Source organism: Salvelinus alpinus, chromosome 31, assembly GCF_045679555.1.
Source record: "Salvelinus alpinus chromosome 31, SLU_Salpinus.1, whole genome shotgun sequence".
In the NCBI taxonomy this organism is placed as follows: domain Eukaryota; kingdom Metazoa; phylum Chordata; class Actinopteri; order Salmoniformes; family Salmonidae; genus Salvelinus; species Salvelinus alpinus.
Genome location: NC_092116.1, coordinates 8741764 through 8759303, shown reverse-complemented (window position 1 = coordinate 8759303; position 17540 = coordinate 8741764). Strand labels below are relative to the sequence as shown.

General features: G+C 42.6%; 1 protein-coding gene across 1 annotated transcript; it reads left to right on the top strand.

Moving 5' to 3' along the window:
- Nucleotides 1-2063: 2063 nt before the first annotated feature.
- LOC139561504 (alpha-2 adrenergic receptor-like) lies at nucleotides 2064-6416 on the top strand. The gene has a single exon (XM_071378685.1). The coding sequence runs from the start codon at nucleotides 2379-2381 to the stop codon at nucleotides 3675-3677; it is 1299 nt and encodes a 432-aa protein (XP_071234786.1). The 5' UTR covers nucleotides 2064-2378; the 3' UTR covers nucleotides 3678-6416.
- The last annotated feature ends 11124 nt before the right edge of the window (nucleotides 6417-17540 follow it).

The window sequence follows — 17540 nt, the reverse complement described above, 5'->3', positions numbered from 1 at the left end:
TGCTGATAGAATTTAGGGAGTTTTGTTTTTAGATTAGCCTTGTTAAAATCCCCAGCTACGATGAATGCAGCCTCAGGGTGTGTGGTTTCCAGTTTACAAAGAGTCAGATAAAGTTCGTTCAGGGCCATCGATGTGTCTGCTTGGGGGGGAATGTATACGGCTGTGATTATGATTGACGAGAATTCCCTTGGTAGATAATGCGGTCGACATTTGATTGTGAGGAGTTCTAGATCAGGTGAACAGAACGACTTGAGTTCTTGTGTGTTGTTATGATGATCACACCACTTCTCGTTAATCATAAGGCATACCCCCCCGCCCCTCTTCTTACCGGAAAGATGTTTGTTTCTGTCGGCGCGATGCATGAAGAAACCAGCTGGCTGCACCGACTCCGTTAGCGTCCCTTGAGTTAGCCATGTTTCCGTGAAGCAGAGCACGTTGCAATCCCTGATGTCTCTCTGGAATGCTACCCGTGCTCGGATTTCATCAACCTTATTGTCAAGAGACTGGACATTGGCGAGTAGTATGCTAGGGAGTGGAGCGCGATGTGCCCGTCTCCGAAGCCTGACCACGAGACCGCCACGTTTTCCCCTTTTTCGGCGTCGCACAGGGTCGCCGGCTGGGATCAGATCCATTGTATTGTGTGGAAGGCAAAACACTGGATCCGTTTCGGGAAAGTCATATTCCTGGTAGGAACGATGATGAGTTGACGTTAATCGTATATTCAGTAGTTCCTCCCGACTGTATGTAATGAAACCTAAGATTACCCGGGGTACCGATGTAAGAAATAACACGTAAAAAAACAAAATACTGCATATTTTCCAAGGAACACGAAGCGAGGCAGCCATCTCTTTTCGGCGCCGGAAGATAAACATAGCGGAAACACTGAAGTCTTCTCCGGGTGCATTTTTTAAGACCATTGAAAACGGAATTTAAGACAATTTAAAACGTTTTAAGGACACACGGGCACCCTGGAGTGAAAGGAGGGAAAGAGAATGGAAGGGGGAGGAGAGAGAGAGAAAGAAGGGGGAGAGTGAAGGAGGGAGGGGAAGAGTGAAGGAGGGACGGGGAGAGAGAGGAGGGAGGGGAGAGAGCCAACATACAGACAGAGGTGGGAGAGAGATGAGAGGAGGAGGAGGCAGGGAAAGAAGGAGGGGGAGAGAATGGAGGAAGGAGGAGGGAGAGGGAGAATGGGACAGTGAGGTAAGGGAGGAGGGAGAGGTAGAGGAGGGAGAGGGAAGAGGGAGAAAGAGAGAAGGGGGAGTGTAAGGGAGGGGGAGAGAGGTGAGAGAGAGATTGAGAGGGAGAGGAGAATGAGGAAGGGGGGGGCGTAAAGAGGAGGTAGAGAAAGATAGAGAGTGAGACAGACATGAGAAAAACGTCAACCCTGTGACATTCATCTTTTCCCATTGACTGCAATATATTGAGAAAAACGTCAACCCTGTGAAACTCGCCTTTTCTCATGGACTGCAATGTAACATTTTAAATGTTTGCAAAAACGTGCCAGGATGACGTTTTCCTATGACATCATGTCGATGTCAACTTGGCTGATGAGCTCAATTCAAAACACCCAAAGCGTGGAATAAAAAAAAACAAGTGCATTTGATTCCAGCTTCATCAGTGGCATGTTTTTCATGTTTTAGTATTGTAATGACGATTTTTTTTGTAATATGTAAAGGAGTGATTATAATAATCAGTTACAATATATATTTCAGGTGACAATAGATGTGTTCGCAAATAAAATGTTCTCCCTCATTTAATAATTACCTTAATTTGAGTTTCGTTATCTAGCGTATTGGCATGATAGACAGGCATAAGTTATAATCAATACATCATATGATCATTTGTCAGACGACTTATTTCAATATAGCCTAGTCGTCTTTCACAAAATAGCTTATTGAACTGATATAACAAATACAAAAGTATTGCATACTGTAATTCAATGAGGCACCAGTTACCAAGAAAATCATGCACTGTGTTGGGGCGGGGCAGAAATCAGTTAGTTGTAAGTGAACAACACATGGGCACTGACTGAGACAGCTTTCTGATGTCGCGGCGCGCTGAGAGGGAGGCAGCAGCCGATGGAGAAGGGTTGCCTATCATGATATAACAGTGTGCATGTACAAGGCAAGGTGGCATCTTCGTTTAGTCAATTAACCAGATATATGTTTGGTGATTTTCTCTTTGAAGAAGTCTTATTTGTCATCTAATCCAGGAGATGGCATTTCATCCATTCCTTCACCATTGTGCGCATTTTCATTTTGGCAATGTCAATACTGCCTATTTATCTTGGACCTGATATTTTCTGATGGACTCTATATGCATAAAATGACTACTTCTTGAATGGACCATTCTGGAATAACACTAACTACATAGACGGGATGGGATCTTTTAATTCAAGCGGAGTTGACGCGTTCCCAGTTTTCAATTTAAATTCCTCATCAGAAAGTCCATATACTTTGCCTACTATAGCGAGTCTTGCAGCACTTGTAAGTTGTCTTATTTTGTTTACAGTGGTCGGTAACGTTCTGGTTGTAATTGCGGTGTTAACAAGCCGGGCACTGAAAGCACCCCAGAACCTGTTTTTGGTTTCCTTAGCCACAGCAGACATTCTGGTCGCCACTTTGGTGATGCCTTTTTCTCTGGCAAACGAACTTATGGGCTATTGGTATTTCGGGAAAGTTTGGTGTGGAATTTACCTTGCTTTAGATGTCTTATTTTGCACTTCGTCCATTGTCCATCTGTGTGCAATCAGTTTGGACCGTTACTGGTCCGTTACGCAAGCTGTTGAATACAATCTCAAACGGACTCCTAAACGAGTGAAATGTATTATAGTCATTGTATGGCTTATATCTGCGATGATATCTTCTCCTCCGTTAATATCAATAGACAAGAACAATGATAACTCTCAGTACCCAGGATGTGAGCTGAACAATGACACTTGGTACATCCTTTCCTCTAGCATTGCGTCATTCTTTGCGCCTTGCCTAATCATGATATTAGTATATATTAGAATATACCAAGTGGCCAAGACAAGGACCAGGGGCATGTCAGAGAAAAAACATGGTCCTGGTGAAGCTACAATGACTGAGAATGGGTTAAGCAAAGCCACCTCGTGCAAAATCAACGGGGACAAAGAGAACGGGCACTGGCAGTGCCCTTCCACGCCCACCAGCATGAGGACCACCGGGGTCCCAGACGAGGTGGACCTGGAGGAGAGCTCCTCCTCAGAGGGCAAAGGTCACCCCAAACCTCAGGACCTGAACCATAAGAGGGCCAAGAGAGCCAGCCGGAAGAACAGCGCCATCTCCAAACACTCCAGCCGGATCTCCAGAGCCAGCAACAAATCCATGGACCTGTTCGCTTCCAGGAGGAAGAAGAGGAGGAGGAGCTCTGCGTCCAGGAAAAAGGTATCTCAGGCCAGGGAGAAGAGATTCACCTTTGTGCTGGCGGTGGTCATGGGAGTGTTTGTGGTGTGCTGGTTCCCATTCTTCTTCAGCTACTGCCTGCACGGAGTATGTGGGGACCCCTGTAAGATCCCCGATCCCCTCTTTAAGTTCTTCTTCTGGATCGGTTACTGTAACAGCTCCCTCAACCCCGCCATCTACACTATCTTCAACCAGGATTTCCGACGCGCCTTTCAGAAAATCCTTTGCAAGTCTTGGAAAAAATCGTTCTAGATATGTAATAACAAGAGGGACAAGCCAGGACTAAATATCCCTTGAGGTGACAATATCAATAGCATAAACGTATGAAATCTACCATGGAATATCAATGTGAAAGCAGACATTCTTTTTATTTGGCCCATGGAACAATGAAATGTGCATACTGTACTTACAGTGGACAGACACATTGTCGTGCTGTAACTCAATTGAGTCCGAGCATAATACTGAACTACGTCTTCATATCCCCTCACAGGCAACTCTCGAGTGCTTTTAACCTACTTATTTCTCTTACCGGCCTTCATATTTTCCATCCACGTTTAGTGTGTGCATAGTGGTTCCCAGAACTAGACGTACTGAAGTGTGTCGCAAGGCTTTAACTCAATGTCACGTTAGATATCCAGTACTCCTGAGTCCTTTACAACCAAAGTGACAGCAGGTAGCATTTCCAGGTTGATCATGCTAATGCAAAAAACACAGGGGAGCTAGCCTAGTGCATCTGCAGTTTAATCCAAAATACTGTATGTTTTCATGGGTAATGCTTTCCCTGAGGATTACAAGTGGTTGAGGTGTTGAGGGATGACTATAGCAGGGCTGTCCAACCCTGTTTCCTGGATAACTACCCCTTGCTTTGTTTTTTTGCTCCAAGCCCAGTTGTAACTAACCTGATTCATTTGATCAACAAGCTAATTATTAGAATCAGGTATGCTACAGTAGATTAGGGTTGCAGCGAAAATCTACAGGATGGTAGCTCTCCAGGTACAGGGTTGGAGAGCCCTGCTCTATACGTAAAAAACAATATGGGCTACGGTTGGACCTGTTATTTATACGTAATAGTAAGAAAGCTCTTTATTTTTCACCTTGGATGCTGACTATTAAATATTTAAGAATAAAACAAAGTGTTTTATTTTAATACACTACCTCCCTTGTGGACTGTTTCTGTGTAATTATTTTGCATATTTTGTATTTTGTTTTGCAAGTGGTGCAGTTTCTTGTGCTTAAAGTAGTGGGCTGTCATGCAAAATAAACGCTGAAGAAATATTATGTAAGCTCTATTGTAATGTTGGAGTTCTGGCATATATACAGTGGAGCACTCTGACAATGATGCACATGTGCTTTTGCTTGAGTGACTAAGGGATTTTGAGATAGTCTGCACTGCCAGCATCAATCACTGTCTAAAGTGCACTCTCTAAGATGTCTGGCAACCCATTTGTCCCTCAGATGGTATACGAACAAGATTTTTACGTTTTAAACATGTCAAAGGAACAGCTCGAGGACAACCATGCATTTACACAGTCATTTTTATTTATAGACAATCATTTGGGCATTGTCAAACTATTTAAAATGCATGTCAAATATAGTTAGGGAATGCTAAAGGTTAAATTGTTAAAATGGCCCTGCAGAAGCTTCCTGGAAAAATATCATCTGTAGCTACTTAGCTGCCTAAATATTTTCTTCGAGGGGAAGCAATTCCATTGTGGCAGTCCTGATCAAGACTCTATCTCGTCCGAAATCCCACCCATCCCACTGACTGGCTTGGAGGTGTTCCATGGTTCCATGGCTGCATACCGATTATCCACCCTTCTCCCAAAGTGTGCTCTTGCACACTCCCAGTCATACAGTAGATCTACAATCCATTAGAGGGAGTGTGCGAGTGCACACTTTGGGAGAAGTGTGGAGAATTGGGATGCTGCCTATGTGTCCCTTTATCAATCCATAACATTCAGATTAGTATCCTTTCACAAAGGGAATGAAACAAGAAAGTATTCAAGAGTATTGTGACACAGCCTGTTTGTTTTACTAAGTAGCCCCAAAGATCCCTGGTAAGTTTATTGGCAACACTTTCTGAAGTTAACTGTGAAATTGATCAAAGCTGCAGTGATGGGTTCAACCAAAGGATTTGTCCTCCTGGCAAAGACTGGCCATGTCAATACCAGGGTGTACAGTATGTGACCTTTTATCACAAAAAGATTTGATGTCACATGTGGCTGAGAGGAGATAAGCCAATATTCCCCACTGCCTCTTTCATCAGCGAGGTGAAACTGAATCCCCTAACTCTTGTTGTGGATCTCCATGTTAAACTGCTTCTGTGTTTGGGGTGCCAATGTAAATGCTCTTTGAAATGGTCTACATCTTTTGTGTTTGTTCCAATTACCATATACTGCTGATATAGTGTAATAGTAAATGTCAACATGTGTAGACGGGAGTTTCAAGGGTTGCTTTGTTTATTATCAGTAAAAAAACAGTTACATATATGATGTTGATATACTGTAAGCATTTTAAAGGAATTATGTTAGCCCTTTAACCTAATTTCCTTTGTAGGTTTTCCATTTTGATCAGTCTAGCAGTGTGAGTGCAGTGGACACATCACCCCCATTGACTTCCTGTGTAAAGGATAGGGTTTCCCCACATAACCATGAGGGAAGCTACTAGGCAACATGCCCATCTATGATGCAGAGGACTGTTACAAGGGAATACAACCAACAGCATTCACCCAGTTCAGTTCCTGTTTGATCTCTAATGCATTAGAAAACCTGCTTTGTCATTGCATCTCACTCTGTCAAATACAAAAGTGGCATTTAATGTTCCACTGGTGTCAGAGCTCAGAGTAAACAGTTATTCAATCGCTTGCTTTATAAGGTCAGACAGATTTTTATTTCAACGCCACCCTCCAATGTTCCTTTGGCAATTTATTGGCATATTTGGGTAGTACTAACATTGTGTCAAATAAAAAGGAGAAAGCACTTAAAACACGGACCGAGACGGTGTGACTTAAATTATTTGTGATTCACCCCGAGTGAATTTGATATTACGAGACTTTGGGACTATACAGTTCTATCTGTGCAAAGCATAGTTCTAAGATACTGAGCATTAAAGTTTTCACATCCTGGACCTCAGAACCATTTTATAGTGAATTCTTCTTTCATAACCCATTAAGGTCCTAGCCTTATAGATACCTAAAGGGCAGAGCACCAAAATCCTAAGACATTTGCAAATATTTTTTTAAGGGGGTGCAATTACAAAAGGAACAAAGGTTCTTTCAGTCACAGAATGTTACAATTATTTCAATTTCAATAGAAAAGTACAGACGTTTAATGATTAGATAAAGATAATAAATACTCTTATGTCTTTCTAATCACATCATCAAATATATAAATTCATGTTAATTTGTTAAAGTAGCAATATGTCACTTTTTTGGGCGACCTGACCAAATGCACATAGAAATGTGAGTTATAAATCTATCATTCTAATCCAAAGCAAGTCTAAGAACGGGTAGATCTGATGTATGTGCTCTATTTCTATGCTTCCCGTTCTTAAATTTTGTTCTTGCGTCTTTTACTTTTGGTTTTGTACACCAGCTTCGAAAACTGAACCAACAATATTGTTGGTTATGGAGAATATATTTCACAGCGGTTTAGATGGTACAATGATTCTCTACACTATACCATTTTATTTTGTCACATAAACTGAAATTAGGCTAACTATTAGAGTTTTAGCAACCAGGAAATGGCGAGCGATTTCTGCATTGTGCAGCTTAAAAGTGATAGTTCCCTAAAATGACAAATACACTATATCCTATGGATAACTAAAAAGTTTAGCTCTGGATGAGTAAACTGATATATTTGTCTGGTCTCTGACACCCAAAGTCCGTAAACTCCTTGCTAGTTAGCAATAAAATGTGGTAAATTTGTCATTTTTGTGAAATACCTCTTCCATTGAGGTTTTCGTAGTACAAGACAAAAACAGCAACACCTCTAAGGCACCTGTATTTATTTGTTTTTACTATAAACAGCTTGCGTTATGGCCATTCTTCTGAGAAAGTGTTGAAAAAAAGTCTAAGTAATTTAAAGAGGACCAGAACCTATGATATGAATAATCAAGGATTTGAGACTATAAGGTTCTACCTGCAAAATGCATAGTTTTGAGATGAAAAGTCCCAGATCTAAGAACTGTTTTGTGATGTCTTCCTCTTTCATGACTCAATAAGTATATGACCTTAAATACAATTATTTTTTATTCACAACCCAGCATTGTGTGATTGGATTGCAGATAGAACATTATAGGTCCAAGTTAAAAGGTGTTTGAGCAGACAGAACTTTCAGATTGTAAAAATAAATATACTTTTTTTAAAAAGCTGACACATTTCACATGTAAAGGACCACCCAAAGAGTAAAGAGATCTGTGTATAACTCATTTTTGACCAAAATGTCAGAGAACCGTATAGTCCTAAGGTCACGCTTACTCAGCTCAAGCAATTGAGCTAATTATTAAAAATGTATCACTGAAAGCTTTTTATAGCTGTATACAGTGCCTTGCAAAAGTATTCATCCCCCTTGGCGTTTTTCCTATTTTGTTGCATTACAATGTAGTGAGGTGCGTACTGGCGGCAGAGAAGTCAGGCGCAGGAGAGTGAAAACTGATTTACAACGGTATTCTTTAATATCCATAAACCACCGTCAACAGAACAATACAATAAATCTGTCAAACAAAACCCGGTAAATACCAGCATACCGTGCATAAGCACTGCAAGAAACAATTACCGACAAGGACATGAGGGGGAACAGAGGGTTAAATACACAACATGTAATTGATGGAATTGGAACCAGGTGTGATGGAAGACAAGACAAAACAAATGGAAAATGAAAAGTGGATCAGCGATGGCTAGAAGGTCGGCGACTTCGATCGCCGAACGCCGCCCGAACAAGGAGAGGGACCAACTTCGGCGGAAGTCGTGACATACAACCTGTAATTTAAATTTATTTTTATTTGGATTTCATGGAATGGACATACACAAAATAGTCCAAATCGGTGAAATGAAAAAAATTACTTGTTTCATAAAAAAGTTTAAAAAATTAACGGAAAAGTGGTGCATGCATACAGTGGGGAGAACAAGTATTTGATACACTGCCGATTTTGCATGTAGAGGTCTGTAATTTTTATCATAGGTACACTTCAACTGTGAGAGAAATCCAGAAAATCACATTGTATGATTTTTAAGTAATTAATTTGCATTTTATTGCATGACATAAGTATTTGATACATCAGAAAAGCAGAACTTAATATTTCGTACAGAAACCTTTGTTTGCAATTACAGAGATCATAAGTTTCCTGTAGTTCTTGACCAGGTTTGCACACACTGCAGCAGGGATTTTGGCCCACTCCTCCATACAGACCTTCGCCAGATCCTTCATGTTTCGGGGCTGTCGCTGGGCAATACGGACTTTCAGCTCCCTCCAAAGATGTTCTATTGGGTTCAGGTCTGGAGACTGGCTAGGCCACTCCAGGACCTTGAGATGCTTCTTACGGAGCCACTCCTTAGTTGCCCTGGCTGTGTGTTTCGGGTCGTTGTCATGCTGGAAGACCCAGTCACAACCCATCTTCAATGCTCTTACTGAGGGAAGGAGGTTGTTGGCCAAGATCTCGCGATACATGGCCCCATCCATCCTCCCCTCAATACGGTGCAGTCGTCCTGTCCCCTTTGCAGAAAAGCATCCCCAAAGAATGATGTTTCCACCTCCATGCTTCACGGTTGGGATGGTGTTCTTGGGGTTGTACTCATCCTTCTTCTTCCTCCAAACACGGCGAGTGGAGTTTAGACCAAAAAGCTCTATTTTTGTCTCATCAGACCACATGACCTTCTCCCATTCCTCCTCTGGATCATCCAGATGGTCATTGACAAACTTCAGACGGGCCTGGACATGCGCTGGCTTGAGCAGGGGGACCTTGCGTGCGCTGCAGGATTTTAATCCATGACGGCGTAGTGTGTTACTAATGGTTTTCTTTGAGACTGTGGTCCCAGCTCTCTTCAGGTCATTGACCAGGTCCTGCCGTGTAGTTCTGGGCTGATCCCTCACCTTCCTCATGATCATTGATGCACCACGAGGTGAGATCTTGCATGGAGCCCCATTCCGAGGGTGATTGACCGTCATCTTGAACTTCTTCCATTTTCTAATAATTGCGCCAACAGTTGTTGCCTTCTCACCAAGCTGCTTGCCTATTGTCCTGTAGCCCATCCCAGCCTTGTGCAGGTCTACAATTTTAGCCCTGATGTCCTTACACAGATCTCTGGTCTTGGCCATTGTGGAGAGGTTGGAGTCTGTTTGATTGAGTGTGTGGACAGGTGTCTTTTATACAGGTAACGAGTTCAAACAGGTGCAGTTAATACAGGTAATGAGTGGAGAACAGGAGGGCTTCATAAAGAAAAACTGTGAGAGCCGGAATTCTTACTGGTTGGTAGGTGATCAAATACTTATGTCATGCAATAAAATGCTAATTAATTACTTAAAAATCATACAATGTTATTTTCTGGATTTCTGTTTTAGATTCCATCTCTCACAGTTGAAGTGTACCTATGATAAAAAATTACAGACCTCTACATGCTTTGTAAGTAGGAAAACCTGCAAAATCGGCACTGTATCAAATACTTGTTCTCCCCACTGTATGTGTTCACGCCCTTTGCTGTGAAGCCCCTAAATAAGATCTGATGCAACCAATTACCTTCAGAAGTCACATAATTAGTTAAATAAAGTCCACCTGTGTGCAATCTATGTGTCACATGATCTGTCATATGATCTCAGTATATATACACCTGAAAGGCCCCAGAGTCTGCAACACCACTAAGCAAGTGGCACCACACCATGAAGACCAAGGAGCTCTCCAAACAGGTCAGGGACATAGTTGTGGAGAAGTACAGATCAGGGTTGGGTTATAAAAAAAGATCAGAAACTTTGAACATCCCACAAAGCACAATTAAATCCATTATTAAAATGTTTTAAGAATATGGCACCACAACAAACCCTGCCAAGAGAGGACCGCCCACCAAAACCCACGATCCAGGCAAGAAGGGCAATCAGAGGCAACAAAGAGACCAAAGATAATCCTGAAGGAGCTTCAAAGCTCCACAGCGAAGATTGGAGTATCTGTCCATAGGACCACTTTAAGTCGTACACACCACAGAGCTGGGCTTTATTGAAGAGTGGCCAGAAAAAAGCCATTGCTTAAAGAAAAAAATAAGCAAACACGTTTGGTGTTCGCCAAAAGGAATGTGGGAGACTCCCTAAACATACGGAAGAAGGTACTCTGGTCAGATTAGACTAAAATTGAGCTTTTTGTCCATCAAAGAAAACGCTATGTCTGACGCAAACCCAACACCTCTCATTACTCCGAGAACACCACCCCCACAGTGAAGCATGGTGGTGGCAGAATCATGCTGTGGGGATGTTGGAAACTGGTCAGAATTGAAGGAATGATGGATGGCACTAAATACAGGGAATTTCTTGAGGGAAACCTCTTTCAGTATTCCAGAGATTTGAGACTGGGACGGAGGTTCACCTTCCAGCAGGACAATGGCCCTCAGGATACTGCTAAAGTAACACTCGAGTGGTTTAAGGGGATACATTGAAATGTCTTGGATTGGCTTATCAAAGCCCAGACCTCAATCCAATTGAGAATCTGTGGTATGACTTAAAATTGCTGTACATCAGCGGAACCCATCCAACTTTTATTTATAATTTTTTATTTCACCTTTATTTAACCAGGTAGGCCAGTTGAGAACAAGTTCTCATTTACAACTGCGACCTGGCCAAGATAAAGCAAAGCAGTGCGACAAAAACAACAACACAGACGTACAGTCAATAACACAAAAGAAAAGAAAAATAGAAAAATCTATGTGTAGTGTGTGCAAATGTAGAAGAGTAGGGAGGTAGGCAATAAATAGGCCCTATGCCGATGCCAGTAGAGATACTGTGATGCAAAAGAGCAAGAGGGTAAGTAATAATATGGGGATGAGGTAGTCGGGTGTGCTATTTACAGATTGGCTGTGTACAGGTACAGTGATCGGTAAGCTGCTCTGACAGCTGATGCTTAAAGTTAGAGAGGGAGGTGCCTCCTGGGTGGCACACTGCATCGCAGTGCTAGCGGTGCCACCAGAGACAATGGGTTCGAGCCGGCTCTGTCGCATGCCGGCCGCGACCGGGAGGTCCATGGGGCGACGCACAATTGGCCTAGCGTCGTCCGGGTTAGGGAGGGTTTGGCCGGTAGGGATATCCTTGTCTCATCGTGCACTAGCGACTCCTGTGGCTGGCTGGGAGCAGTGCGCGCTGACCAGGTCACTAGGTGTACGGTGTTTCCTCCGACACATTGGTGCGGCTGGCTTCCGGGTTGGATGCGCGCTGTGTTAAGAAGCAGTGCGGCTTGGTTGGGTTGTGTTTCGGAGGACGCATGACTCTCGACCTTCGTCTCTCCCGAGCCCGTACGGGAGTTGTAGCGATGAGACAAGACAGTAAATACTAACAATTGAATACCACGAAATTGGGGAGAAAAAGGGGATACATTTATTTTATTTTAGAGAGGGAGAGGGAGAGGGAGATATAAGACTTCAGAGATTTTTGCAATTCGTTCCAGTCATTGGCAGCAGAGAACTGGAAGGAAAGGCGGACAAAGTAAGTGTTGGCTTTGGGGATGACCAGTGCAATATACCTGCTGGAGCGAGTGCTACGGGTGGGTGTTGCTATGGTGATCAGTGAGCTGAGATAAGGCGGGGCTTTACCTATCAAAGACTTATAGATGACCTGGAGCCAGTGGGTTTGGCGACGGATATGTAGTGAGGGCCAGCCAACGAGAGCATAAAGATTGCAGTGGTGGGTAGTATATGGGGCTTTGGTGATAAAACGGATGACACTGTGATAGACTACATCCAGTTTGCTAAGTAGTGGGTGGCTGTTGGGGGCTGTTTTGTAAATGACATCGCCTAAAGTCAAGGATTGGTAGGATAGTCAGTTTTTGGATTGGAGATGCTTAATGTGAGTCTGGAAGGAGAGTTTACAGTCTAACCAGACACCTAGATATTTGTAGTTGTCCACATATTCTAGGTAAGAACCATCCAAAGTAGTGATGCTAGTCGGGCGGGAGGGTGCGGGCAGCAATCGGTTGAAGAGCATGCACTTAGTTTTACTAGCATTTAAAAGCAGTTGGAGGCCATGGAAGGAGTGTTGTATGGCGTTGAAGCTCGTTTGGAGGTATGTTAGCACAGTGTTCAAAGAAGGTCCAGATGTATACAGAATGGTGTTTCCTGCGTAGACGTGGATCCGAGAATCACCAGCAGCAAGAGCGACATCATTGATATATACAGAGAAAAGAGTCAGCCTGAGAATTGAACCCTGTGGCACCCCCATAGAGACTACCAGTGGTCTGGACAACTGGCCCTCCGATTTGACACACTAACTCTATCTGAGGGGTAGTTGGTGAACCAGGCGAGGCAGTCATTTGAGAAGCCAAGGCTATTGAGTCTGTCGATGAGAATGCAGTGATTGACAGTGTCGAAAGCCTTGGCCAGGTCAATGAAGACAGCTGCACAGTACTGTCTTTTATCGATGGCGGTTATGATATTGTTTAGGACCGTCAGCGTGGCTGAGGTGCACCCATGACCAGCTCAGAAACCAGATGTCATAGTGGAGAAGGTACGGTGGGATTCGAAATGGTCAGTGATCTGTTTATTAACTTGGCTTTCAAAGATTTTAGAAAGGCAGGGCAGGATGGATATAAACTCAGCAAAAAAGAAACGTCCTCTCACTGTCAATTGCGTTTATTTTCAGCAAACTTAACGTGTAAATATTTGTATGAACATAAGATTCAACATCAAACATAAACTGAACAAGTTCCACAGACATGTGACTAACAGAAATTGAATAATGTGTCCCTGAACAAAGGAGGGGGGGTCAAAATCAAAAGTAACAGTCAGTATCTGGTGTGGCCACCAGCTGTATTAAGTACTGCAGTGCATCTCCTCCTCATGGACTGCACCAGATTTGCCAGTTCTTGCTGTGAGATGTTACCTCACTCTTCCACCAAGGCACCTGCAAGTTCCCAGACATTTTTGGGGGGAATGGCCCTAGCCCTCACCCTCCGATCCAACAGGTTCCAGACGTGCTCAATGGGATTGAGATCCGGGCTCTTCGCTGGCCATAGCAGAACACTGACATTCCTGTCTTGCAGAAAATCCCGCATAGAATGAGCAGTATGGCTGGTGGCATTGTCATGCTGGAGGGTCATGTCAGGATGAGCCTGCAGGAAGGGTACAACATGAGGGAGGAGGATGTCTTCCCTGTAACACACAGTGTTGAGATTGCCTGCAATGACAACAAGCTCAGTCCGATGAGGCTGTGACACACCGCCTCAGACCATGACGGACCCTCCACCTCCAAATCGATCCCGCTCCAGAGTACAGGTCTTGGTGTAATGCTCATTCCTTCGACAATAAACGCAAATCCGACCATCACCCCTGGTGAGACAAAACCGCGACTCGTCAGTGAAGAGCACTTTTTGCCAGTCCTGTCTGGTCCAGCGACTGTGGGTTTGTGCCCATAGGCGATGTTGTTGCCGGTGATGTCTGGTGAGGACCTGCCTTACAACAGGCCTACAAGCCCTCAGTCCAGCCTCTCTCAGCCTATTGCGGACAGTCTGAGCACTGATGGAGGGATTGTGCATTCCTGGTGTAACTCGGGCAGTTGTTGTTGTCATCCTGTACCTGTCCCGCAGGTGTGATGTTCGGACATACTGATCCTGTGCAGGTGTTGTTACACGTGGTCTGCCACTGCGAGGACGATCAGCTGTCCATCCTGTCTCCCTGTAGAGCTGTCTTAGGCATCTCACAGTACAGACATTGCAATTTGTTGCCCTGGCCACATCTGCAGTCCTCATGCCTCCTTGCACCATGCCTAAGGCACGTTCATGCAGATGAGCAGGGACCCTGGGCATCTTTCTTTTGGTGTTTTTCAGAGTCAGTAGAAAGACCTCTTTAGTGTCCTATTGTAATACCCTTGTTTGAACCAAGTATTGAGTTTATTTGTTGTAATTAATTGGTCATCTACAAGTGAATAGGTTGGTTTACTTTTAAGTTGAAGTTTTGACCAATAAGGTTGCTTGTTAAGCTGTGGCCAATGGGAGTTAACCTGGTTAACGGGAGGCCTGGGAAAAAAGAGAAAAAGAGAGAAGTTGAGAAAAGGATGGAACTTACATTATGACCGTTGGTGAAGAAAATTTATAAAAGACGATAAAAATAGGTCAAAACCCATACCTACCGAGTTTTGAAGGGAAATACCGATTTTATAAGAGAGTTATTATCATTTTGTTAAGAAAGACTTAATAAAGACTGAAGTTACCGTCTCATCATGGAGGTATTTGACAGCCTTGATGTTAGCCTAGCATCGTGCGACACCGAGAGATAATTGTTTGGGGAAGATTAAGCAAGCTCGAAATAATTTGGACATGGGTTGTGCACGACTCATTGTTTTTTTTTTTTGATGTGGTACAGGGAAAATGTAATAATACACATCTTGAACCTTATGTATGTTGCCTTGGTGGAGTCATTTACTGTTTCAATTTCATTTAATGCATGGGAAAACATATCCTTATACAATAACACAAATCTATAATCATTCTATCTGAAGTTAATACCCTAGTTGTCATCACCCTAGATAGTTTACAATAGGGATTCTTATTGGAGATGTCCTTCTCACCTAACATCCCATGCTGTTGAGATATTCTATGTAGGGTGAGAGTCAAGTTCGAGCCTGGTGAGAGGGTTACACTAAGTTTTCATAACTGTGACCTTAATTGCCTACCGTCTGTAAGCTGTTAGTGTCTTAACGACCGTTACACAGGTGCATGTTCATTAATTGTTTATGGTTCATTGGAACAAGCATGGGAAACAGTGTTTAATCCCTTTACAATGAAGGATTTTTGAATTTTTTCTTTATTATCTTTGAAAGACAGGGTCCTGAAAAAGGGACGTTTATTTTATTGCTGAGTTTAGGTCTATAAATGTTTGGGTCTAGAGTGTCTCCCCCTTTGAAGAGGGGGATGACCACGGCAGATTTCCAATCTCTGGGGATCTCAGAAGATACGAACAACTTGAAGGAGCTGGAGCAGTTTTGCCTTGAGGAATGGGCAAAAATCCCAGTCGCTAGATGTGCCAAGCTTATAGAGACATACTCCAAGAGACTTGCAGCTGTAATTGCTGCAAAAAAGGGGCTCTACAAAGTATTGACTTTGGGGGGTAAATAGTTATGCGCGTTCAAGTTTTCCGTTTTTTTGTCTCATTTCTTGTTTGTTTCACAAGAAAAAATATTTTGCATCTTCAAAGTGGTAGGTATGTTGTGTAAATCAAATGACACAAACCCCCCAAAAGATCTAGTTTAATTCCAGGTTGTAAGGCAACAAAATAGGAAAAATGCCAAGGGGGGTGAATACTTTTGCAAGCCACCGTAGCACTGATTATTCTATGAAAACACAGTGCATATTGCTTTCTGTTCCATGTAAATCTACATTTGTTGAAATAAATTGAAAAAAGTGAGATAGGAACCTCTGTGATGGTATGATACAGATATGACATGGTTCCTCAAAAGGGTGCGTTAAGAAGGAATGAAATTCAGGTCGATATTATACATAGGTTGTACTGTACTGTATATCGCTACTAATGAGTATGCTCTTACCAAAGAAAAGCCTCAGAGAAGACCTTGAAAGCAAACCTCTATGGAGAGAAAAGCTTGTATCTGTGAGTGTTTTCTGATTATTTGTTGCATTCAATCTGTGAATCTAACAGGTTTGAGAAGTTGGATGTCTGCTGCCACAGACAACAGGTTAAACAATAGCTTAGGATGGTTGTCTCACATTTCTTGTTTGTTTTCCTGAAAACGTTGTAGTGTTATATACAAGAGCAGTGTAACAGTGTAGTCAGTCTTTGCTGTATCTTTATATTTATTTTCCCTGTGTCTGTAATGGCTAACAGTCTGGAAAATCCTGCTGATGAAAATGGAAAATGGAATGAATGGACTCCCAGCTAGCACATTTGGGGTGGCAGGTAGCCTAGTGGTTAGAGCCTTGGGCCAGTAACCGAAAGGTTGCTAGATCGAATCCCCGTGCTGTCAAGGTAAAAATCTGTTGTTCTGCCCCTGAACAAGGCAGTTAACCCACTGTTTCTAGGCTGTCATTGTAAATAGGAATTTGTTCTTAACTGACTTGCTTGGTTTAAATAAATGTGAAAGAATAATGTTCTTGGTGAGAGCTGGGTTATTTTGCATACAACCTTCCCACACAATTCTGGGAATGGTGCACCTAACATTCTGAGAACCATGTTTCTTAGGTGGGAGTTTCAGTACTTCATAACCTGCATAACATTTTCTGCAGGTTTCCTCTTGGTTATATTTAAAGTCATGTTCTCAGAACGTTCAGAGAATGTTAAGAAACAACGTTCTTCTGTGGGAATTTCTGACTTTAGCATAACGTTTTCTGCAGGTTTCCTCAAGGTTCTATTTAAAGTCATGTTCTCAGAACATTGACAAAACTTTACATAAAAACCCATATTAAAAATAATATATTATACTATGATCTAAATACTGTAGTATTACTCTATTACTCTACTTTTTGCGTACATGACTGTAGTATACTTGAGTATTTGCTAACGTGTTTTTGCCGACATGACTAGTATTTACTGTAGTGTTTTTGCCGACATGACTAGTATACTGTAGTATTTACTGTAGTGTTTTTGTGGACATGACTAGTATACTGCAGTATTTACTGTAGTGTATTTGCAGACATGACTAGCAATGCCTGCAGTCCAAACACTTAAAAGACACACCCTATCCCCTCATCCCTCAAATTAAGTGCACACTTCTGATAATGTACCATGACATCTGACGAGTATACACTTGCAGGGCAAGAGGCGAGGGAGGTAGGAAGGAATGATTTTTAAATGGATCACCCTTGGCGGGAAATTCGTCACTTGTTCATTCCGCAATGATTGTGTATTCAGCCACCGGTAGCTTGCGGGTGCTTTATATGCGCTACAGTCAATTATGATTGCATGTCTTCTTATATTAAATA